The 26,575-nt window shown below is 39.9% G+C and overlaps 1 protein-coding gene across 3 annotated transcripts in view; it reads right to left on the reverse strand.

Moving 5' to 3' along the window:
• Zcwpw2 (zinc finger CW-type and PWWP domain containing 2) overlaps positions 1-26,575 on the reverse strand; it is an 83,055-nt gene that overhangs the window by 15,868 nt on the left and 40,612 nt on the right. For 2 of the 3 annotated variants that reach the window (XM_034483897.2, XM_076917299.1), the window contains 3 exons: positions 11,022-11,136; positions 6,553-6,599; positions 967-1,025 (listed from right to left, as the gene is read on the reverse strand). In XM_034483897.2, coding sequence (XP_034339788.1) covers positions 967-1,025; positions 6,553-6,599; positions 11,022-11,136 — 221 coding nt within the window. The remainder of the gene's footprint in view (positions 1-966; positions 1,026-6,552; positions 6,600-11,021; positions 11,137-26,575) is intronic. The other variant, XM_076917300.1, reaches the window with a different exon arrangement.

The following is a 26,575-nucleotide window of genomic DNA, read 5'->3' on the forward strand; positions in this document are numbered from 1 at the left end:
TCCCATCTAAAAGAACTACAGGGACAAAAATGGAAAAGAGACTTAAGGAAAGGATATCCAGTGACTGGCCCAACTTGGGATCCACTCATTGTGGGGGCACCAAGGTGTAACAATATTACTGATGCTATGATATGCTTACAGACAGGAGCCTAGCATGGCTGTCCTCTGAGAGGTTCAACCAACATCTGAGACAGGCGCAGATACTTACACCTAACCATTGGACTGAAGTCAGGGCCCCCTATGGTTGAATTAGAGGAAGGCTTGAAGAAGCTGAAGGGGAGAGCAACCCCATAGAAAGACCAGCAGTCTCAACTATCCCGGACTCCTGGGAGCTCCCAGACACTAAGCCACCAACCAGACAGCATACACAAGCTGGTCCAAGGCCCCCAACACATATATAGCAGAGGACTGTCTGGTGTAGCCTCAGTGGGAGAAAAAAGATTTGAGGCACCAGGGAGGTAGGGGGATGCCTGGTAGGGTGTGGAGCATCCTCTCAGAAACAGAGAGGAGGAGGAATGGGATGAGTAACTGTAGGAAGGGGGACCAGGATGAGGGAAATGGCTGGATTTTAAATAAATAAAACTTCAAAGCAAAATAGCTGATGGATGTGCATACTCTGAATATGCATAGATATGTAAAGAAAGTTCTGGTTCAACACACTTATAAGAATATAAAGCTTTCTCAGCCAAGTACCATGGCCTGTGCCTGAGATCCCAGCACCTATGAGGCTCTGAGACAGGAGGAGAGGTAGTTTGAGAGTAGCCTGGGCTACATAGTAAAACCCTGTTGGAAAACAAAAGCAAACAAAATAAAGCATAACGTTCTCTACACTTCCAACTGCTAATTTACTAATTCTTTCAAAAACGTTTAAGACAATGTTGACCCAGTGAAGAAAAAAATCAAGGAAAATGTCATACAATAATTAACTCAATTTTATACTACTATTTTTAGTTTCAAAAAACATACCTTTTCCTCTTTCTAACCCTGGGCCTTTTCTTTTCAGTATTATTTTTGGAAACTTGCATCTATAAATAAAGATCAAAAATGAATTAGTTTATATTGTTTTAGATCTGTTCAACATACTAGTGGGGTTTGTGCCACCCATACTCCTCAGCAAGACCTTTTGGTCTAGCCTCCACCTCACAGTCACTCAGCCCATACTACTCAGAAAGACTTTTCAGTCTAGCCTCTACCCCATAGTCATTTCAGAGGTACTAATGTGCCTAACTCCAGAAATAGAATGATCAGATAAGAATTTGCTATTTCAAACATTTTCTTATGTACCTTCACAAAACCATAAAAATAAAAGATGAGTTTTAAGTTTGACAAACATTTAGCTTTAAGGAAAACAGAAGCAGTCAGCCCACAGAAGTGTAGAATGCGAAGGTAGCTGGTGGGAAGTGACACAGGAGAAGCCCCCAACAATCTGTAGCAATGCACTGCCCAAGAAACATGGCTGGCTTTTTATGTCTAAGCAAAGATAAGTTCTGCACTCTGCTGTGATCAGATAAGGCCTGGAGACAACAGAATTTTTTTGACTATGTAAAGAACAAGCAAAACTTTACTCACTAGAGCACAAAAGCAAGTGTTCTATTTCTGGCCTGCCAGGTTAGACGGGAAAAGCAGTGTTTCTGATATAAAGAAAACACTCAGCCTATACTATTGAAGTAAAAATCTAAAGTTCAATGTTCTCCTGAAAACAGCAGGGTTTCCAAAGTTAACACACACACACACACACACACACACACACACACACACACACACGCATGCACGCACTGGTTCTCTAGGATTCCTAAACTAGGAGAAGCACAAAAGCAATTAACGTAAAAGACTCACACAGGATCTCATACACTACCTTCAACAGTTAAAGGTAACTAAAATTAAAGGCAAATGGAATATGCAAGAAAGTAAAACCCATAAAATAATGTCTTCGATGTATAGTTCAGTTGACATAAAGTTCAAAAGCAAGCTAAATTAATGAATGGTCCTGGAAGTCACGCCAGCGACAGCGCTGTGGATCAGACTGCACTGGGTGCCTTAGCCAGAGCAGTGCAGAAGAGTATTATCAGTTAGATTGTACCCCAAACAAGTGTCATCAAGTGGGGAGCTGGGCGTCGTGCCAGCTGAGGCTGTTAAATACTACAGCAGAGGGACTTTGGAACTATTGATATCTTTCAGTTGTTAATTTCCATGATTTTTCAGAAAATCATTAAAACTTTCAAAATAAAAGGGAACTTAAAAAAAAAAAAAACAATTCTTCTGAAAGAACTACAAAAGGACGTGCTACAGAGATTTAACCTAAAAGACAAAGACAAAACTAAGTGGAGATGAACAAGTTAGTACGCATTATGTACATCTACATGAACTCAAGGCCTCTGTGGGCTCAGGCCGACAGAACCTCAGTTACCGTGGAGAGGGGTGTGGGTAAGAAGTCCCACTCCACCTGAGGGACCATTGGCAGTGAGTAGGTCACACCTCCAAGTATCACGAACAGTGCCAACTTGATTGGTTTAACAAAATCCAACAATGACAAAATAGAAGCCAAGAATCCTGCACAGGTCAGGGAAGAGCAGTGGATCTGGGAGGAGTTGAGGGGGGGTGAATCTGATCAAAATACATCATACAGGATGCTTGAAGTACTAGTGAAAAAGGATAAACTAAGTGAACCATGATAGCCTAACTGGGGCTGGGTACAGAGCTCAGAACTACAGCTTTTATAGAGCAGATATAAGATCTGAATTTTATTCCTAGCACTCAGAAAGATTTTTTTAAAAGACTATTCTGTAGAGAAGTGAAAAACAAAGAAGATTCATAATCAAAAATAGCAAAATAGAAGAGAAAAGGAATCAGAACAGAGCAGTAAGTACATACATGGTATTGAATTATTCACAAAGAAAGATGTAATTACATTTATGACCAATAGAGGAATTTTAAAAATAACAACACAGGAGTTTCAGAAAAGTAATTGAAGACCAATATATTGACATATAAGGATAACCCCCAAAGAAGAGGATTGTATTGTGTAACTTACAGACTAGTAGGAAGAAAAAGAGGGAATGTATGTATATGTGTATATATGAACATATGTACATATGTGTACACACACATACAACTAGAGTTGATAACTGGAATGGTAAACAGTAGAATTGCCTTTAATTCTAAATGAAGAAAATCCTTAGGAATTGTACTTACATTAACTTTATTTACTCTGACTCAACACTGTCCATGTCCCTAAGCCATCTGGCTCCTAAATGAAAACGGGCTGTGCTTTAAACAAAAGGAACAAGCTGCCTCACGTCTGAAGATGTAAAGCATAGATCCAGCACTTTGTTCTTAGAGCAGGCTTAAGTGTGTATCACAACCCTCTCTGGAGGGTAATTGTCAGTCAATACTCACTAAAGAGCTACCTGCCTTGACAGACTTTCCAACAGTGAATCTGCATTCTTTGAATAATGTAGAAAACTTTGTTCAAAGGTATGCTCTAGAAATCTGCAAAACCAGCATGCCCATTTCTCTTTGGAAAAGATGCCAGGGACGTGTGCATGAAGGAAGGATGCAAACCAGCTTCCTGCAGCAGGTATAAATGGTGGTACCAGCTGAGCCCAAGCAACTGCAGCACGCGGCTAATACAGTCCAGCCTCAACAGACTGCCCATAGTATTTCCTTGAGAGGAATGAGGGCTGAAACGGTGATTTTTCTCTCCCTATTTTGGATGCTATTTTTTAAAGTATATAATTCCATTGTTTCTTACATAAACACTACACATCAATTATCATATGCTAGGTAGGTCAATTTTCAGTAGAGTCTGGCATCCCCATGACCTCTGGACAGCATCATAGCCCAGTGCCTGGCAGTGTGACTCATAAATGCCTTGCTGCCTCCTGCTCTCTGCAGTTGCAGTTAAGCTCTGTGGGCTTCTCTGGTTGAGGGTCTTACCAGAGAGAACAACTAAAGTGCACTTTCAAACACTGAACAGAGGCACAGAGGGAATTTTCCCTAAAAATAGAAGCTGGCTCCCAGTGCCACCTTGAACAAAAGCCATGACGGATTTCCTATTAGCACCTCCAACGGTGGCTAAGGATGAGACTGGCATAAAGCTTCAAGGGGCTCTATGATTTGGCGTTTTATTCAGAGATCTTAAAGGCTTGCTATTTAAATTTTCTAAAAGGTCTGCTCAGGAACTGAACACAAAAATTTAAGGTGGCTTGTCATTCACATTTCACTCACATCTATAAAACACTTAAGAATGATAAGAGTTCATTCCAACAAGGCACCCAGGGAGGAAGGAAGGCCCTGGGAGCTGGGTCTGCAGTACAGTTGCTCAGCTGACAAAAGCCAGGGATCAGATTATCTGACCTCTGGCTGGAGGCTCTGCGCAAACCCAAGTCAGCTGCAAACATGTCCTGGTTCTGTGCAGTTTTTCTAAAGCCATTGGTCATTTCAGCAAGGGGGATGCTGGGAGATGGGGGATGTTGGCAGGGGACCCTGTTTCTAGGATGACTTCTGAAACATATTTAAACTAAATTGTTAAGAGCCAATGTATATAGAACATTTAATAGTTATAATGCAGCACTAATTTTTTACATACAAAGAAATGAATGCTCAGAATGTTATTGTGTGTTTCACCATTTTTTTCTCCTATTAACCTCAACATTAGGAATACTCAGCGACTCCTCAGCCTGTGGGGATCACATCAAGTCCTGTAAGCCTAAACCCCAGCATAATACACAAGCACTGTTCTCCGACAGGATAGACAGAATCTCCCCCAATTACACAATAAAACATAGTCTTAATCATTTTGTGAGGCTTGAATACTCTGCACCAACCCTATGAAAAATCCAGAAAGGACTCTGTACACAACAGGTTCACTGGAGAAAAGGCAGGGCATAATTCCCTGTGGTCTGGGTGAGTGTGTTCTCCAGTGTACACTGGTGTAGAGATTTCTGATGTGTATCTTATATAGGAAAGTTATTTTTGAAACATTTGAAGATATTAAACATATAAACAAAAAGATAAATCATACCTCAAAGTCATCAGAAGCTGAATGTTTATACACCAGAGTATATTATAAACATGAATTCTGTAATAAGTCAGTTCTATTAATTCTCACTGACATTGAACAGCAATTGCTGCAATTGAGCAGAGAAAGATCATCTAATATCTAGGGACATATCTGCAATCTATGAAACATAAAGTCATTACTCAAATTTCTATTTTATGTTATGCTAATAACCATTATTGATTTTGGTTTTGATGGGATGAAGCTGAGGAAGGGAGTGGTGAATAGTATCCCCAACAGACAAATTAAAAAAATGCTTTTCTACCTTCAGCTAGTTCAAGCTACAGACGCAAAACCCGTAAATATACAGGGTAAATTTTATTACTAACTCAAATTTCAAGTGAATTAATTTCAACTAAATCTTTAAATGAGTATTATACATAGAAAAACAAAAGTAAAAAAAGTTATTCTTAGAACTTGAAGGTGGTTTTCAAAAAGAAAGTTTTTATTAGTAGTAAGGACTAAAACAGTTTCTAAAGACAGGATCTGTCTAGTCCTGGACTCTTACAGAAGATAGCCATGTCTTTTGTGACCCTGAACTCCTTCCTGATGACAAGTAGCAGCATAACTTCACACATAAAGCCCAAGAGCAAAATAAGGAATTTAAAAAAACAAAAACAAACAAACATAACAGGGTGTGGTATCACATCCCTATAAGGAATGACAAGCAGGAGTTTCTGGCCAATGAGCCTGGGGCCAGCCTGAGCTACCTAGCAAGACTTTGCCTAAAAACAAAAACCAAAACTTGAACAATGACCAAGTGCACACACACACACACACGCGCACACCCCAGAAGTGATGCTCATCCCACGGACAATCTCTAGACGCGTGCAGAATGTCCCTTTTCTGTGCTTCACGCTGCACTTGGCCATCTCTGATCTCTTCCTCAAACCCAGCCATGAACCCAGGTAACCACACACAGGCTCCTCTTTTTAGTACAGTTGGTTTTCCTATGTCACTGATGGAATCTGTGTCCAAGTGTGTGCTGGAAGCACCTCTCTTTTTCCACTTCAGTAATATCCTATAATTAGACATTGCCATCTGAGAATGCCAATATCATAATCATATTTTCCACAAAAATAGAGTTCAACACTATTCCATATATAAAATTCAAAATAATGCATTAAATTTTAAAATGCATTTTAAATGTTCTTAGCTTTATAAGCTTCCATTAAAATAGTCTACCAAAAATAAATTTATTGTTTAGATTTTCTAGGGAAAAATAATTTCTCACATGTTCTAGTAACACGGTATGCATGAAAACATTGTTCTGAGTGTTGGTGTGAAGCATGATTTAAATTAAGTACTTGTTCCCTTGTCATCAGTGTTTCTATTGCCCTACTTCTATAAAATTAATGGAAAACGTCACAAATATTGCTTATATTCAGCCTAAGAAAGCAGTTATATATTCAAGTAAACTTCAGAATAAAAAATCAGATAATATGATTTTTAGTAATTTATTTTCCCTTTTAAAAAAGCAAAATTTGTCTTACCCTTTTCTTGGCCACCACAGCAGCTTTGGTGCCTATTTTGCCTCTGTCTGTAAGATAATACAATATATCTATTTTAAAAAGAATTCATCTTCCTGTTGAAACAGATACATAAGTACAAATTAGAATTTTCTGCTTTATTACACATCAGTAACAGGACTGTTTTCAGTGGCCCTTTTAACTAAAATACTACTAAATTCACCTCCTCAGAGTTGAGTAGAGAGAGCTAAGTAAACCAAAAGCCATAATGTCGAGAAGGAACTTTTGTTTGATGAATGTTCTTGGAATATTATTTATTAAGTAACATTCAGTCTGCCTAACTTCTGTTTTCTGGTTGGTCTATGCACTCTGGAGTACATAAAATCTAGAATTAAGTCCATACTGTCTCTACTTGCACACCTGTTACATACTGAACACTGGATTAGAAATATCATATAAACTGTATTTCATTTCATCTACATAACATTGTAAGGCTCACGGTCCATCTTCCCTGTACAACTGAGGTGATACTCTAGCACCCTGTCTGTGGTTGTACTGGCAGAGTAGACCCATTTGATTACAAGCCCCTAGTCTGTCCATGGTATCTGCTGCTTCCATTTGGGAACACTGAGGTATCAATGCTGCCTTGGATGTGACTCCACAAGAATGTGGATACTGGTACCATTTCTCAGACTACCACTGAAGAATATTTAGTAACCAACTAGCTCACTGGAAAATTCTTCCAATATATTATTTTGGTATATACGATATATGTATACTAGTAAACAAATCAACAGAGAATCATTTTCTTTGAGGGGGTAGCCACTTGTAGATTTCCATTGCCCAGTGGACCTATGGGCATCACTGATTGGACATAATGTGCTGTTAAATAAAACATGTTAAAAGGGAGAGATGTTGGGACATATATGGGTAGTGGGAGAGGGAAATAGGGAATGTATGTGTCATATCATTGTACACATGTATGAAGTTATCAAGGAGTATTAACAACCGACAGAAAACAAATACCCAGGCAAGTGTGTTGTATTTATATTTATCACTGGCTTCCTCATGTGAATTGAATTGTCCTCTCTATGTATCCCCTTAATGACCATCCTCTGAGAAACACCATTTCCCTTAAAATGACCATCCTCTGAGAAACACCACTTCATTCCAGAACACACAAGACTATTCACCATTACAGGTGATTCCTCCGACCAGGAGAGACCCTCACCTTCTTTCTGATATTTTGCATGTGTCTAAACATTATGCAAGATTGGAACACTCCTCAAAGCTAAGAATAAAAGTTTATATGCAGTGGCTGTTTGATGCCATTCATGGCTTCCTTAAGACTGTGACATTGGGCTTCTTTAAGTGCAGCAGCTGAAAGTACCTTCTTACAAAGGGAGAAGGCAGGCCAGTTTCTGGTCTGGCATAGGACTTAAAATCCATTAGATCTATCAGGGAAGAGGAGTTCTTGAGGCACACTTCTGCTCTCAAATCTGAAGGAACAGACATCAGTGTAGAGAATTATGATTTACCTGACCATAAACACATCAACAGAATCTTCCATGACAATCAGTCCAGAGGTAAAAAAAATCTGAACCCTAATCGGCCTACCCCTGGAGGTTAACTGTGGACAACCCTGTGAAACAAACATTGCACTGGAATGCAGGGTGGAAGATCTGGAGCCCTTCTGTGAGTTCTTCCTCCTGAAAAACCACAAAGTTCTCACGGGGAAGGCTGGAGAAAACTCACCCAGACATCTGGCAGGGTGAATGGGAAATACACTCACAGCCATATTCTTAATGAGATCCACCCACAAAAGAAGCTATTTTACTACTGTCCAATGAGTAAAACAGAAAAAAAAAATGAGGAGTCTTGTCAAGTTCACAGATTAGAACTGAGACCCAATACTAGGACAACAAAATGCACCCCCAACCCTACACCCTAGCACTGTCTAGCTGACTAAACACTGAGACTGTAGTTTCTGTTGTTCAGGATACCACACGCAACTTTGAAGAGAGATCTGTAAATGGATGGATAGATACACAGACAGACGTACAGGTAGGAAGGCAGATAATTATAATTATCACATTAAGAAACCTAATATTAAAAGCCAACAACAGCAAACACTGATAGGTAATGTAAAGAAACATGCCACTTTTCAGATTCAGAAAGAAATGCTAGAGGATCAACAGTCCTTTAACAAAATGAAGAACGTCTTTGATAGGTTCATGAGTTAGCAGAATGTGGCCTGGAGAATGAAGCTCTAAACTGACCAAAGTGAAGAAAGACAAATAAAGAAGAAAGGGAGGGAGGGAGGAAGGAACGGGGGAGAGAAGCAAGGAAGGTTCATCTGGGCATAGTGGTGCAATCCTATAACTCCAGCATTTTGAGGCTAAGGCTGCAGAAAGACTGCCATGTAAACAAAGAGCCAATGGCCAAAAGACCTGAAAAGACACCACAGCAAAGAAAACACAAAGGAACAAATATGCATAAAGCAGTGTTGAGCACCAGGGGTAAACAGGGCCCTTGGGAAAAGGCACAGTGAGGTGACACCCGTTTTAGAGAAAGTTGGTTGTAACAGTGCTGAGAACCTGCAGAGCAACAGGGTGCTCGGTCACTGCTGACACAACAGTGGAAATCACATGTCTTCAGCCTAGTATCTTCCATCCATCGTGGTTATTGTTTACACTAAAGGGATGGAAATTTCATGGCCACAGGAAAACTACATGAATCGGTAACCACCCAAATGTGAACAACTCCAGACGCTCCTAGGTAGATGAGGGATGGAGTGTGGTAGGTAGAGGAGTAGAATAGTATTCTGCACCAAAAAGTGATGAGCTATAGAATGATGCAAAGACGTGGAAGACACTCAAGTGTGTGTTACTATAGGAAGGAAGCTAATACGGAAGGATACCCATGAGACATTCTGGAAAAAGCAAAACCATGGAGACGGTGAGAGCAAAAGTAGTTTCTGAGTGTTGTCGAGAGAAAAGATGAGTAAGGAGGACACAGGATTTTAAGGCCATGAAATGATGTGAATGATTGTGTGCAGTATGACAATAATGACACAGAATGTAAAACCAGAGTGAAGCCTCATGTACACTATGAACTCAGGAGGTTACTATTAGCGTTGGTGTAGGCTCGCTAGTTATATCAAATCACATGGTGTGGGCTTTGATGGGCAGAGAGGGTGAGCTCTGGTGGACAGAAGGTATGTAGGAATTCTACCTACATCCAATTTTTGTGAACCCAAGACAGACAAGACTATTTTGTAAAAACATGAATGAAATTCTGGCAGGGAAGTAGAAATGGGCAAGTCCATTCCAAATGCAAAACAGGCTGAGTAGGCAATTCAGTGGAGGTATTTGCCTAGCAAGTGTGAGGCTCATGGATGCCATGCTTTACCAAGCATAGCCTTTAAATTCACTCACCTGAAAGTCAGTGGGCATGGCATACTTGACTTTTAAAAGATTATGACTGTCCTATGAAATAATTATAATAAACCCAAATATATTTTAAAATATTTTTGTAAAGTGATCACAGTAATTTTACATCCCATACAGCCTTCTGACTATTACCTTAAGTTTGAAAGCACGGTACTTTATGTAAAGATCTGGCCTTCAACTGAACCCTACAGTTTTTCTCCATTGGAAGAGTTTCATATACATTCTCAGTAAATTTGTATAGGAAACTTTTTATTTGAGAAGAATTTTAAAACCTATCTACCTAAGTTTATGTTTAAAGTCATTTGGTTGGCCTGAAAGCGAAGAGAACACAAATGACAAGCATTGTGGCTCTGGTCACCATCACACCAGAAGAGATGCTGGCTCCTGCACTTATGTATGAGAAAAACTATTTTCAAAAAAATGTTGTAAGCTTGTGAGGTGGTTCAAGCAGTAAAGGCATTTGCCTTTTGACTGAGTTTGACTGACCCCCCAAGACCCACCTCACAGAATGAGTTAACTGATCCCTAAAGCTGTTCTTTGACCTCCACTAGAACACCATGGTATGTCCACAACAGATAAAGAAAATAGAATAAAACAATTTCAAAATTCTGAGTATATAATTCATCCCTGCTTTGAATTTATTTTAAAAATCAAGCAATTAGAAAACTCTGTATTCTCAAAAACAAAATAATATGAAACCCAGAATATCCCTGTAAAACTATCATATGAGGAATACATTTTAAATCTGTGGCTCCTAATTTTTTAATTATATGCTTTGCAGTAATGGTTTATGCAATCTACGAGTAAATAAAATAGCAGAAAACACTACAGTGTCTGCATTTGAATTGAGTTTAGTCACTAAGAATAATCTCAGAGAACAAGATATGTGCTATTAATTCACTTGAAAATTCTTTTACGATGAACAGAACCCATATTTATACATAAAGAAAAGACATAAACTTTTAGCTGCACCGACATGTTTTAGGAGCACACATTCAGGAGTTCCGGTTTGGATGATAAGGAAGAGGAAACTTGTCATACCCTGCTTTGACAGGCAGCACACTTCCAGTCTCTGCTCTCGAGAAATCCCGTAGAGTCGGTGTGCTTCCTCAAGGGCACTTCTATACCACCTCTTCCTCTTTGTACTTTCTACCGTCTATAGAAGCGCATGGATGGAAACAAGGAACAGTGTTCATTTTTAACTTTTATACTTGATAGAACACTCACTAGAGCTAAGTTTAATTTGAGCACCATATAAATATCGATGAGGCTTAGTAACTGGCCATTATTTTATTGTTTTGAAACATAGCAGTGCTGTGAGAATCTCACAAGTTAGTAACCCATTCATTAAGATGGTCTGATGCATCTCCCATGCTCCCAGGGTAAGCAAGCAGTGAGCAGAATACATCTGAGGTGACACTAACCTCACTTTATGTGACAGAGAATGAGAGTCAAGTGGTAGGGAATGACAAGCAATGATTGTAGTGTAAGAACATTAATTCTATTTGCATTTAGTTTGGAGTTGTGCCAAACCCCACCCCCCCCACAAACATACACTTTGCCTGCTGTGCCCCAGCCTCTATGTATATATAATATGTGAGTCTGAGCAGCCAACCAACACCTTTTCATGAGTGTTACAGGAGACAATGCATGATAGTTTCTAGGATAGCACGAACTCTGTGTGTCATTCTAATAAGGCATTGCACATATTTTAGATGTTTAAAAAACTGAACAAAAGAACCTGAATTAAAAATATCAACTAATATAGCAATTTTTTCTAAAATTTTTAGTTGCTAGAAAGTTTTTTATGTCTTTAAATATTACAGTTTATAAAATGTGTGACATGATTTTCTTTTTGAACATACCATCAATGGAGATATGGATATTTCTTCTACTGATACATATTTACCACCCAGGCAGGAATGTGTTAGGCTTGTCTAAATAAAAGGAATGATGCAGTACTTGCACACAATTTTCAACTTCTACAACATTCCCTCTCGACTCACAGAATGAAACTGTGTACAAAGCCCTTTTCAAATGCCACATGAAATTCTTGTAGTCCCCAAGTTAATATCAACTACATGCTCCAACTATGCCTAACATTGTCATTTAATGATTTGCTCCATTCTGACATATGTCATAGTTGCAGATGGCCATGAGTGTCACCACCCACAAATGAAGACCCATGACAATTGTAAATATTTATCTTTGTATCTTTCATGATGCCACAGATCTGACACCTTATTAAGTGTTGTGAACATTCAGAGAATGCCTCTTAACTGTGTTTCTGGACAATCACTGATATATAATTGAAGCAATAAAAGAATATAATCAAAAAATACTTTCGTATACACAAAATTTAAATTTCATTCATCTGCTAAGTTATTTCTCAGGTTAAATAAGTGAAAATGGAAGCAATCCAGCTTGTTAACTGTAATCTTTAGTGTTTATGATTTATGTACTTTGTATATTGCCACAGCACATCTGGAAGCCAGGACAACTTGAGAAGCTTAGTTCTACCTCCTACCAGGTGAGTTCTAGGGATTAAACTCAGGTTACCAGGCTTGGGGACAAGCATCATAACCCACTGTACCATCTTGCTGGTTTTTACACTGTAAGTATACATTAAGACTGTCAGGGAGGGCATGGTAACACATAGCTTTAACCCCAGCACCTGGTAGGTAGAGGCAGGTGGATATCTGTGAGTTCCAAGTGAGCCTGGTCTACATAGTGAGCTCTAGGCCAGCCAGGGCTACATACAGAGATCTTGTCTTGAGTATATATCTTAGTTTTTAGTATCTCTGCAGCACTAATGTTATCGTGATGATAGGAAGCTGTACAGTGAAAATCTCTCCATGAAACGAACAGATGCTCCGTAATTACCTTTAAAGAAACAGCTTGGGACTGTTGACAACACTGAACTACAGAGAGTCAGGGAGCTGGAAAGCTGTGGCTCTCTGTCACCGCTTCTTTAAGAACTTATGGTAGATACAGGACACCTAGTGGCTGAACAGATGAACACTGTTTGAAGGTGCTCAATAGCTGAGCCTCAACTTTATGAACAATTTTTAATTTCAGAATTAAGCTCAACTATACAGTGCATTTTTTTTAAAATCAAGAGGTGGCAGGTTCAAGCTCTTAGGGGTTCCGAATTTCCATGTTTGTCATTCTCTGAACTCTTTCTCACTAAGTCAACCATAGTTAATGCTTTTTCTAGTCTACAGATATAGTATGCATTTATAAGCACTAGGGAAAGTATAGGCATTTATTTTACATTGATATTAATAGATACATATATTTTATTTTTAAATTTTCTTCCTGATTATGCAATTTAATGATTGATTCAAAATATTGTAGGCCCCTATTGGGATCTGTTGGTGAGCAGACAGTTCTCAACTCTGGTCTATTGTGTGAAAAGAAGCACTCTAGGACTCTGTGTGGGTTAGAAAAGCCTGCATGGCAGGAGGCCAGGGCAATTACCCATGCAGAGTGACAGAGCAGCAGGGTGGTCAGAGGAACCCACTGAAACTGAAATGGTATCTTTTGAGTAAAGACTTGAAGGAGGTTAGGGAGTCAGCCATTTAGCTCTTCAGGGAAAGACTGTTTCTGGAGAAGACAACCTCAAAAGTCGGATATAGATATACATTCAAGGTGCATCAAAGAACCCAGGGTGGCAGAGAGACAATGATACAGATGGAGTGTGCCAGAAAATTACTGAGGGCCAGAATAGGGAGGGCCATGAAGCCACTAGATGTGTTTAGTTGCCACTCAGCAGGAAACAGGTGACACTGCAGCGCTCCGATGGAGATGTTCCTTGGTCTACATGCCCTCCCTTTCCCCCTTTATGAGACATGGTCTTACTACACACCTCAGGCTGGCCAGAACTTACCATGCCTGCCTCACTCTGAGTGTTGGAATTACATGCCCTCAAACAATCAATCTTACTACTTTGATGAGGTCAGGTTATACAGAAGTATGTGTAGCTGTGGGGCAGCTGCTTAGCAGGCTATAGCAACAGCGCAGACAGGAAACCACTGCGATGTGGACCAGGGAGACACTTCTGAGTGTCTGAGCTGTTATTCCATTACAGCTCCCATTACTTCAGTATCACTGGTAACAAGCTAATGTAACTGTCAAAGTTTCTATCATAACACCTTGTGTATTTTACAGGCCAAGACCATCACTCTATGTTCCACGTTCCTACAAATACTAAGACTGTGTTCCCTTGTAAATTGAGGTTTTATTAACAGTAACTTAAATGGACCTCTTCTGAATTACATCTTCCACACCAAACAGTGGATTCTGTTTCCCATCTTCTAGGGCGTCTTTCCTATCTTTGTCGTAGGATCTTGAAGATTTATACAGTAGGCTTGACGCTTTGCTTCCTACACTTACGCCAGAGCATTTTACACAACTTGGAGTCATCAGAAATGAGCATCACAATTGTATTCTCAACTAGTCCCTTGTGTGCAGCAATCACATTAGCTGAGATGTGACTGACTTTTCCCGTTTTGAGTAGTTTTTTATTCAGTAAAGCTTTGTTTATATTAGGTTTTCTATTTGGTTACATGCTTTGTCAGGCATACAACCATGTTAAACACATAAGACAATAAGACAAAAGAAGAAGAGGGAGTGGAGAAGAAGGAGGAACAAGAGGAAAAGGAAGAGGAGAAGGAGGAAGAGGAGAAAAGGAAGAAGAGGTGTGGCTGATATACCCAATGAAACTCCACTGGAGAAAAACTAACTTTCCCTTTGACAGAGGTATAAATTACAAATAGCTTTTTGGTTACAAGTAGGATCCTATGTCCACTTCCCCCCTAGGATTGTTAAGACCCATCTGGCGTAAACATGTGGTCTTAGGAATGCTGCCGCAGTCTCTGTGAGATCAAATATTGGTCTTATTGAGTATGGAATACACTGTTTCCTTGGAACACCACCTCTGGCTTTTAGAATCCTTCTGTCTCCTCTCCACGTAGATTCCTGAGCCTTGGATGGGAGGCAGGAAGGTTTGATAGAAACATCCCATTTAGGACTGAAACTTCCAAAGTCTCACTCTTTGCACACTGTGTAGTTGTGGGTCTCTGTGTTAATTCTCATTTACTGTGAGAAGCTTCTTTGATGAGGGTTGAGAGAGACAATCATCTACGGGTATAGCAATGTGTCATTAGGAATCATTTTATTGCCCTGTTCTTTTAACAGAATAATAGTCTTAGGCCTTCCCCTAGGCCCGTGACCTATCTAGTCTCATGTTCTTGGCCACTTTCAGTGTCAGGTATGGGTTCCAGTCAGATACTATTGGCCAACTGAAGGCTTTGTGTCAACATTCTTCCATCTCTCAAGGCTTAAGAAGCTAAAGAACCCATATTGGTGATGTTTAATGCACTGAATGTTTCTGCTGTTGATTTACACTGATATGAAGGAAACTGAAGAAGAGACAACAGTATGTGTGTGACTGCCCAGGATAGTGGGTGTAGAGAATCCCTCAGTCTGGCACAAATTCAAGTTTCTGTGGCTTTGTACCTCAAAGATCTTTTGTTCACCAAAGACTTAGTGAAGCTGTGATGACCTGGCATCTAAAGAGGATAAGTCTTACACCTCAGGCTTGACAGCAACAGCAGTCTTACACTACCTTATTTTCGCTAAATCAAACCAATTTGTGACATGTTTCACTGAACCAAGATGGGAAATTTGATCTGAGTCATTGCAAGGCCATGCTAGATAGACATAAATTGTACGGACATATATAGGTTTGCAAAGCCACAGCAGGTAATTATCTTGCCCTACCATGGCAACATGAATAGTCCAGCCCAAATGATTTTCTGCCACACTTGGACACAAGTAGCTTTGCACAGGCCTTTGTGACAGGGGCTCAGCTCCCCAAGTCACTCCCCAAGTCATTCTCCAAGGTTCTGCCACTTGCCCATGGCACTGGCAGGACAGATTTCCATCCTCCTTCAAGTAGGAGCTCATACTTCCCAGCCCAACCTCTCTAGTAACAGCTTACTCTGTCCACCAGTAAGAAACTCAGGTGAGTAAAACAGAAAAGCCCCGAAGTTTGACAGGAGATATAGAAAATGCTTCTGTGTTGGAAGACAAAATCCTAGTTACTTTTGAGAATGAAAGAAGCGAAAAAAATAAAATCAAAACAAGAATTATTGTTGATCAACCAGTGTGCTGGCTACCTGGAGGGGAGAACACTGTGCTTCTTGGATTTGTGCATTCTTATATTCTTCCCCTTCTTGGTCCCCTACAATGTTTGCATTCCCCTTTCTATGGGTGCCCCTAATTCTTCTCTATTGCACTTACAAACAAGTAACAGGTACCCTTTATTTGTCTACCGTGTGTCATGTCTGCTAATCTAAGTCTCACGGGCACCAAATTCATGTTTTATTCAATCCCACACGTTTAGAAGTCTTAAGTATGAGAACTCAGTAAATACTGAGTCTTGTAAAGACAGATTTTGTTAAATGTGGCATTGGTAAGCCCAGCCCAGACTCTGAAAGTAAAAGACAAAACCAAACAGTACCAGCAAAATCTAGTTGCATTTTGTCCTCTATAAAAGAAAAGTGAAACAATCTAGCAGAACAACCATCTGGCACAATGATGATAATGTTACTTCTAGATAACCCGGAATCTCATTTTCATATGCACTGTAGACCTATAAAGTACTTTATGAAGCACTGACTTATCTCAGGGTCTATGACCTTGGTGGAATTTATTTTAAAGAATCTTTAAACATGTATGAGTGTTCTGCCTGCATGTATGTCTGTATACTACATGTGTTCCTCATACCAACAGAGGTCAGAACAGGGTGTTGGATCTCCTGGAACTGAAAGCATATTAGATGTTTTATTTATCATCCTAAATTCATCAAAACAACTTCAAATATTGACCATAACTCTGTTCATTCATTCATTCATTCATTCACTGAAGTGTTGGGATTAAACGGCAGGCCTTGTGAATGCTAGGCAAGTGCTCTACCATTAAGCTATCTCTTAACACCTTTGTTTTTGTTTTCTTTTGTTTCTTGAGACAAGGTCTCATCAGTTGCTTGGGCTAGCCTCAAACTCACTGTGTAGGCCAGGCTCAGTTTGAACTGCCTATCCTCCTGTCTTTGCCTACACTTTGTGGAGATTACAGGTATATTAACTCACCTAGCCTTGAATATGACTTTATATTATTCCTCATGTATTATAGCTTTAGAAACATACAGCTATCTGTCCTAGACATCATAATCTAAAGAAATACAAGTGACTCTTTGGAAGCCATCCCCAATAAATATTTGAGAACATTATCACTATTATAAGATGCTGCCGGAGGCTAGAGAGATGGAGGCTGGAGAATTAAGAGCACTGACTACTCTTCCAGGGGTCCTGAGTTCAATTCCCAGCAACCACATGGTGGCTCACAACCATCTGTAATGGGATCTGATGCCCTCGGCTGGTGTGTCTGAAGGCAGCTACAGTGTACTCATATACATAAAATAAGTAAATAAATCTAAGATGCTGCCTGGCTTAGGACTTAATGGCAGTCCCGCTACTCACAACTTCAAACTGCAGATGGCTCACTGAGTCGACCATGTGCTGTCCTGAGGCACTGTTCCACTTTTCCAAACTCTACTCTTTTCTTCTGTCAGACAGACTGCTCACACTCAAAGCATTTCGGTAGGAAGTTAATCCCAAGCATGCCCTGTCTTCCTTAACAGGTTTCTCTCACAGAGAAGGCCTCTGAACAATAGGAACATTCTTGTTCCTCTGATGCAAAGAGAACACAGCACAGCATCTCACCTCATGTGCACTGAAACCACACTGCCAGGCTCCTCAGCTTCCCAGTGACTTCTGGAACCTTCCAGACTTCTTCTGGAACCTGCCATCTTTAACAGGCATTTCACATAACCATGGCTTCACTACTTAGAAAGCCTACTTAAGTTAGTAAATACTTCAAACAACTGCTACTCATAAAATCCAGTTTACTTGTTTCTTGGTCTAAACATAAACAGAAGTCTTACTAATTCTAACTAGGAGGGATTTAAAATCAAACCAATTTATGTTTTTTATGTTCCATATCACTGGTAAGCATGAGTCAGTTAATGAAATCACCAAGCCTTGTTTACTGAGGTATTTTATGAGACTGAGAGATAATGAGAGCACCAGAAGAAATATGGAAACAAAATATGAAAATCTGAGAATAAAATATCTACAGTGTATTTTCATTACATGACTTGAAATACAGAAAATTACTCCATCAGGAGAACTACTTCAGTTCCTTTCTGGGTGCTTCTTGCAATATTAGACAAAGCAAAAGGGTAGGGAGACAAAGCTCCTGCTGGGTCCTCCTGTAATGTTAGATGTACGTAAGGAGACAAAACTCCTTGCTGGGTGCTCCCTGCAACATTAAAAGTAGGGGTGCAAGAGTAAGAAAGTAAGTAGTCTACGATAAAATGACCTTAATAGATTAGAAAAACCACTGGGTCCTAGATATGCTTTTCATTCATACAGACTTCAACATGTATTCACACAGTAGTTTATGCTTTTAGATTACAGGCTACAACTCTGTTCTTAAGAAACCCTACCTGACACTCCAGGCTGGCCTGCCTATCATCTGGAGTGACATGCTCCAGAAGACAACTTTTCACCAATGTGTGACTGCTGCTGGTGTAAGAGACTTGAAAACTAAGTGAAATGAGAGGCTAAGGGAGATGCCCAGCCAGGGAAAATCAGATGCCACCTAAGGACACCCGTGTTCAGAAGAGCAAGGGAGTGTTCTGTTCCAGTCTGCCTAAGTTGCATGGCTTCTTTGGCATCATGGCCTCATAAGCCCATCCACTGTTCCACAATGTAAGTACAGTAAAGACAACACACATTCATAAATCCTGTCTGTCTGATTCCATTACACAAAATAAACATACTTAACATTGGAGATTATCTGCTATAAAATGGTTTTGGAGAGTCACCAAGAAGGGGATAGCCAACTGGTGAAAAGCACAGGTTTGTGGATGGCTCCCTGGGAGCAGGTTCAAGACTATGAAAGTCTAAGTCAGAATGGAATGTGATGTAGAGAAGATTCGGGAAAACAGCTATGAAGAAAGAAGACAAACTACGGTGTCAGAACTGCAGCATCTGTATCACTAAAGGCAATTTATTGCTGAGATTGCATGGAAATTAAGTAAATTCTAGGTTTTAAAATCAGTGAGGAGCAGCCCCACTTTCATGGTGAGGAACCAGTGTGCTAAAGAGGAGAAGAAGCCACTTGTAACTCTGACTACCTTGAAAAGCTATATGTAAAGTTCTAAATCAAGCTGACTAAATTAAAAACAACAAGAAGGCCTTTTGGGGCTTTCCAGTTGGAATAGAATAGTTCATTATGAGTTCCATATGCTTATGAAAGTTAGCAGATAACTTAATGCAAATTACAAGCAGGCGGACACAGAATCTGAAAATTTGGAGTTTGTAGCCACAGGCCTGGGCTGAGGCCTGGCTGCACTGCTGAGTGACTTCAGGAAGGATGGAACTTGATCCTTGCCCATCTTAATAGTAAGTTGAGATCACAGACAAGACATTTAGCCTCTGCATGCCCAGAAAATGAGACAAGAACTTTGTTCACATCAGGGAGACATTGACAGAGAGCATACTTCATTTATAAAAGAGTTCTAGTATTTAAAGAACCTATTACTATTTTTTAATTTAGTAACCTATCTAAAGCTTATGTAGTTTTGCCAAGCACCATCCTAAATGCTTCACAAATGACTCATTTAATGAGTCCCTCATAAGCTTGTAAGGGATGCATTATTACACTTCAGAGATAAGGAGGCTGAGTTTACAACTTGCTGTGTCTGTGTATTAAAGACAGAGCAGGAATTAGCATGCAGGCAGCCTGGCTCCGGCTCCTATGTGCAGCTCTGTTGCCTTAAAGAGTTCTGAAGAGCTCCTAGCACATATTGTGCAAGATAAGTGCTGTTGAAAATTATAAGATACATCATAAGTGTTGTGTAATTCTTTCCAAATCAGAAAGGACACTTTGTAATACTCCTAGAGAGAAATGTTTCTAGGACTATTAATCAGTAGTTTAAAACTTCACCACTGGGCTGTGCATTAAATCCAGCTAAACTGATAAACTTTATGTTATGTATATGTTAACATCATTTTAAAGGGAATTTTAAAACAAATCAACGTTGCTATGTACAGTTTTAAGTGTGTTATATACTCGGACTTCAAGTTGTAATATTTTTATTTTCCAAAATTGAATTAAGTCTATAGCAAGAAAGCAATTATAAGCATAGCTATGCAAACTGATAGTAAAGCAATCATAACATATTAATAAATGAAGTAGAAAATAATCAACACTGGGTCAGGAGGTATTTTTTTTAATTTTAGACTTTTTAAAATTTTTATGTGAGCTGGGCAGTGGTGGCGCACGCCTTTAATCCCAGCACTTGGGAGGCAAAGGCAGGTGGATTTCTGAGTTCGAGGCCAGCATGGTCTATAGAATGAGTTCCAGGACAGCCAGGGCTACACAGAGAAACCCTGTCTCCAAAAACCAAATATATATATATATAATGTGTGTGTGTGTGTGTGTGTAAGTGTTTTGCCTGCATGTATCTATGTGCACCAAATATATGCCTACTGTCCAAGGGGGTCAGAAGAGAGCATTGGATCCCCTGGAACTAGAGTTATGAATGGTTATGAGCTACCATGTGGGTGCTGAAAATCAATCCTGGGTCCTTTGGAAGAGCACCAAGTGCTCTTAGTCGCTGAGCCCTCTGTCCATCCACTCCCGGTAGGTACTGCTTAAGGCCAGTGTCTGCCTCAACTGCAGGCCTCTCCTGCCGCTGGAGACAGGTGGGCTGAACGGGAGGAATGTTGGATAGAGCTGAGAGACATGGAAAGGCTTAAAGGAATTCGGAAAACAAGCGTGTGCTCATTTGCTCTGAGACTTTAGAGTCAGAACTGGCCCAATTTGTCTAAAGCAGCCGTAGTAATGGATATCAAGGTCTAAGCCTAAGAGAACATTAACATGCTGGGTCGCTATGGTCTAACCTACATCTGCTTGGCTTTTTCTGAACAATGTACTTATGGGCAAACACTGGCTATGATTATTACAGACAAATGCTCAGACTGTGTGCAATGACAGTGAAAAGAGCAGTGGAGCTTTGGTGAAGAGGACAGTTAACGTGGGATGCCCTGACAGGGCGTGTTCTCTGCTCTACACACAGAAGTGATCGTTCAGATTCGTCTAATGGATCTCATTTAGGGCTTAGGGATCACAGGTTTTGCTGAATTCATAAATAGATTCCAGTCCTTTACTAGACTATACTTTAAAAAATAAAACACAGAAGGGAATTTTTACAAAGAAAATAAAAAAGACATTAGTATACCCAAGTGTAAACTCAGGGTTCTATGAGTGTGGGAATTCCCCAACTCCCTTCTGGACGAGTGTGTCAATGAGCTAGTTTACAACTCTTTCCTAATTTAACAGGCTTGCATGGCAGGCTCACTAAAAAGCATCCCCACTTTGCTCATATGGGGTTCTAACTCTGAGGACAATTTATTGAGCCTATACATTGGGAAAGTGGACATGTTTTCATCCTTTTTATAAACTGAATAAAGTTGCTCGTGTTGTTTTGACTTGGACTTTTAATGTACCACAAGTTCACAGCAGCTATCTAAATTTATAAAAGATCAAGTAGAGAACTTGTTCATAGAGCAGACTCAGCCCATATAAATATGAGTGAATCAGAAAAACTGAATAGACATAAAAAATAAAAGAAACTGGCTTCTCTCTGTCACAAAGAACATGTGAACAGTGATTCTTGTCCCCTTACAAAGTCATACATCATACAAGTCCCAATGAGTGAGGTGTTGCAGATGCCAGCTCCCATCATTCAACAGTAAGTCAGACTGCAGACTCTAGCTTACCTCCTGGTTTCAGGAGATCCCAGCACTACTGTCTACACCACAGTAGAAATAGGCTGCAGCTTCAGCCTCAAAGAAAATCATTACCTCTATCTTTCTCCATTTCTAATAAAGAATATTCTCACCCAATTGTTCCCACTATCATTTTAGAACCTCCTCCCATACACACAGGTTCTATGGAAAGACTACATGCAATTTAACTTGACATTAAAGGGACAGCTAACATTTATTGATAGTCTCCTATAATTCTCTGCCAGAAATTCTGGTTGTTCTTCATAACTTCTACTCTTTCAGAGGAGAATACTGAGTAGCAGGTGAAGAAGGGAGAGTTGGCAAACACAACCATCATTCAACATGTACAATGAAATTAAAAGTGAACATTGTTCTCATTTAGGGGAAAATATTCAACAAATAAAACCAACCAGTACTTATAGACATGTGCACAGGGAGAAAAGAATGGGAGCTTTGAATCAGACACCTCTCACTGTCACTTGGCACTTGGCTGACCTTGTAGACATAGTCTGAACTTCAGTTCTACACATCAAGTGCGTCAAGTAGCGAGGGTGTCTACCCTTGTGAGGTTGTTAAGAGGCTGCGTATAGAAAATGGATAGACCAATCCTTACCTTAGTGTAGACATAGTCTCCCTCTTTCCCTTCCTCCTTCTCCCTCTCTCTCCCTCTCTCTCCCTCTCTTTCCCTCTTCTTCTCCCTCTCTCTTGTTATCATCAGAGCACTTGTGGGAGAACATGCCACAGAAAAAGCTACGTTTAATGCTCTAATCATCTCTTGGTAGTTTCTGTTCATTTACAGAATTCTTATTTGATACACTACTGTGGACTAACAAGTTATATTTACAGGCAGAAAAATCAGAAAAAAATGGTGAGTCACCGAGCCAACTTCTGAAGAGATTTCAAGAAGCTCACCACCATAAGGAAAGAAATAACTGTGAGTTTTGTTCCCACACCCAAGGGATCCAATGGACTCTTCTAGGTTCTATGGGCACTCACACATACCATAAATAAAAGTAATAAAAAATGATCTTTCAAACAATTCCAGGGGCTGGAGAGATGACTCAGATGTTAAAAGCATTAGCTATTTTTGCAAGTACCTGAGTTTTGTTCCCAGAATCCTTACCAAGTGGCTCACAACTTCCTATAACTCCAACTTCAAGGAATCCTGTACCCTCTTCAGGCCTTTTGGGTACTGGAATCACTTGCACATACCCACACATAGGCTCACACACATACACATAATCTAAAATTATGTGTATTGCACAAGTCTTTAAAATGATTCTTTAAAGGGTACAAATGAAAGGCAGAAAACTGGAAAGTGCTCATGACAATAGTCATGACTGTCTTCTGAGGCTAATATAATGATCTCCCTTTCAGGTTGTTCATAGCGTATAGCAATGCACATCTGGATGTTGACTGTGTGTCCAGCGCTTTGCTTAATTCATAAGTTTGTTATTTCTAATGTGTGTGTGTGTGTGTGTGTGTGTGTGTGTGTGTGTGTGTTCCCTGGAACACAGAAAAATCTCATACTCTCTGTGAGCAGACATGATGTCCCCTGCTTCCTTGCAGTTTCGATGTTTGTGCTTTCTTTCCTTTGGCAGAGTAGGTTAACTAGAACTAGCGAAGAGAACACCTGCATCTTGTCCTGACCTTGCAAGAAAAGTCTTCAGTCTGCTGCTAGGGAGCATCATGCTTACACTACAGGATCTCACACATAACTTTACTTTATGGAGACAGGCTCCTTAATTGGTGAGTGCTTTTATCATGAAGGGTGTGGAATCTTGCCAAATACTTTTTCTGCACTGATTGAAATGATGTTTTTTCTACATCCTGTTAATTTTGTACACTGCCCTGATTGGTTCTCATATGTGGATACATCTTTGCATTGTGAAATAAATCCTATTTGGGTATAATGAATAATTCTGGCAAACGTTCCCTATCAACACTGATGAGACAAATCTCAGCAGGCTGGTAGCATACCACATTGCACAGGACACAGATGCACATGCTATGCCATCTACTCTGGCTAGCGCTGTATTTATCTTTTTAGTTGTTTCCTTTGTGAGAAACATGGAAATTATATTTAAAACCCTGAATCACAGGATTTGGAGAAGTGTCTCAGGCATTAAGGGCACTTGTCACTTTTCCAGAGAACATGGGTTCAGTTCCCAGTACCTACATCACAGCTCACAGCCATCCTTAACTCCAGTTCCAGGGTTTCCAGGACCCTCTTCTGCACTCCATGAGCACAAGGTACCCATACTATGCCCTTACATGCATGCAGACAAAATACTCAGAAACATAGAATAAAAATAAATGATTAATTTTAAAACCTGAGTTTATAACCTGAGGTTGTAATTTACAACAGCCTATCTTTGACAATTCACAAAGTTTCACTTCTTCAACAGTTCAACCCCGATCCTTTCAGCTCTTGAGGGTATAAAATTATTTTTTATTTCAGTCTACAGTATAAACTAATTAAGTCCATTAGTCTTTTATGCTCCTAAAAATGTAAATAAAAATCTATAACAAATACCTAACTCAAAAATATTTTACAGTATTAATCTCAAATCATCTAGCGTATAAAAAGTAGTTACAAGATATTGTTACAATATTTATACTGCCTTTATATTTTCTCATGTGTTTATTGAGATTTTTATTATTTCTTCACTAGGCTCCAAGGTATTGTCTAGGGTCCTTCCAATTCACCCCGCAGGTTCCTATATTTCATGCAGGACAGATTTCATGACAATGAGCTCTCTCTGCTTCACTATCTGGGAATGTCTTAGCTTCTGTCAATTTTGAAGGACAGTTTTGTCAGACCTGGCTTTTTTATTGACAGGTTTTTTTTCAGCAATTTGGATATATCACAGCATACTGTGTTGGGCCAGGAGTTTCTGACAGGAAGCTGCCGGTTCTCTTACTGATACCGTTCATATGTGAGGCACTCCACCTTCCCTAATACATTCAGCCTCTCCTTGCCATTGACAAGTCTGACTGTCTCCTAGCCACTCTGTGTTTATCCGAGTTGAGTTTCTGCATAGTTATAGTGTGGCTTCCATCATATTTACATAGTTTTGGGACATTATTTTTTATGTGCTGTTTGGTCCCATCTCTCTTATCCTTCTAAACTCCTACTTGTCGGATTTGGTTTTGTTTTGTTGTTTTGTTTTGTTTCACTGCTTTCTGAAATCTGCTTCTAAGCTCCCTAAAAAAAATTTTTATTTAGTTATTGAACTTGTCTATTTCTGGATTCCTTTTGTGGGCAGGGAGCATGTACACATGCATATGCACAAATACATATATATATATATATGTGTGTGTGTGTGTGTGTGTGTGTGTGTGTGTGTGTGTGTTGTTATATATATGCTATATATATGTGTTATATATGTATATACAGAGAGAGAGAGAGAATTTTGTGTTTACCCCTAGGTTTCCATCTCATGAACTTTCATAGATTATCTTCCTTTAGTTCTGTAGGAACTACCCACAGTCCTTTCCCCTGCAGATGCAGTTACTCTCTTGAGTCTTACTATTCTTATCTTTAATGTCAGGCTTCTAAATAGAGAAAAAAACGTTGTGATCAAAGGTGAGGAAGAAAGTGTCTCAATCTCTTACCACACTGGGAGCCACTTCAGGTGAAGGTAAAGGAGCTTGCAAAACAAAAGGGAAGCTGGCAACTCAACGGCCACCATCTTTCTTTGTATGAGACCTTGTGGTCATAGGCAACTCTTCATAGTAAACGTCCAGTGCTTGGGGGACAGGGGTCTTTTTGGTCAGCTTATCTTGAAAGCTCTGGAAGTTTCTCCAGGAACTGTAACTACTGCCTGACAGGGATAGGTGGGAATCTGGAAGCTGCTCCTGCACTAAAACCTCAAGCTGACTAAGGTTAACTATGCATAGCCCAAGCTTTCCCTGAAAGTTGCAAGCTTTTACTATACACAAGAGCTCAAAAACTAGCCAGGCAGTGGCACTCGCCTTTAATCCCAGCACTTGGGAGGCAGAGGCAGTGGGATTTCTGAGTTCGAGGCCAGCCTGGTCTACAGAGTGAGTTCCAGGACAGTCAAGGTTACACAGAGTAAACTCTGTCTCGAAAAAAAAAAAAAAAAAGTGCTCAAAACTAGTCACACTGGACAATCTGCCACTGTGGTTAGTGTCAAGGTAAAAACAGACCCTAATATCTCCTAGTCTATCAACTCAGACAATTCTCCCTGAACACCTAAGAGAAGCGAGTGTTTTTTAACATGGGAGATTGGTTTTAGGTGTCTTTATAGCTAGTAATGAAGGATATGTGAATACACTAGTATAAATTACAAACCTAAACTAGGAATAACTGACATTCTCCAGTATTTTGCAGGTAGAGATAATAGTGACCCCAAGTTACAGTTATATTGTTGGGCCCCATTTCAGCCCTGGCTTGGGCCTTGAAGACAAACTGGAGCCAGGCTCAAGTTTGAGACCTTAGTCACTTCCATCAACAGGACCTGTTTAGCCCTGCCTCTGCTCAGCTGGTGCTGATGTAGAGCTTTGCCATTGGCCCTGTCAGTCACCCCATACCCTCCATCACCCTTCCCCACCTCCTACGTCATCTCATCCCTCCAAAACCCCTCCTCCCTATGCTCTGAGTTCATAAAAACCCCTCCTCCCTATTCTCTGAGTTTATATAAACAA

This window comes from Arvicanthis niloticus, chromosome 21 (assembly GCF_011762505.2).
Source record: "Arvicanthis niloticus isolate mArvNil1 chromosome 21, mArvNil1.pat.X, whole genome shotgun sequence".
Lineage (NCBI taxonomy): Eukaryota > Metazoa > Chordata > Mammalia > Rodentia > Muridae > Arvicanthis > Arvicanthis niloticus.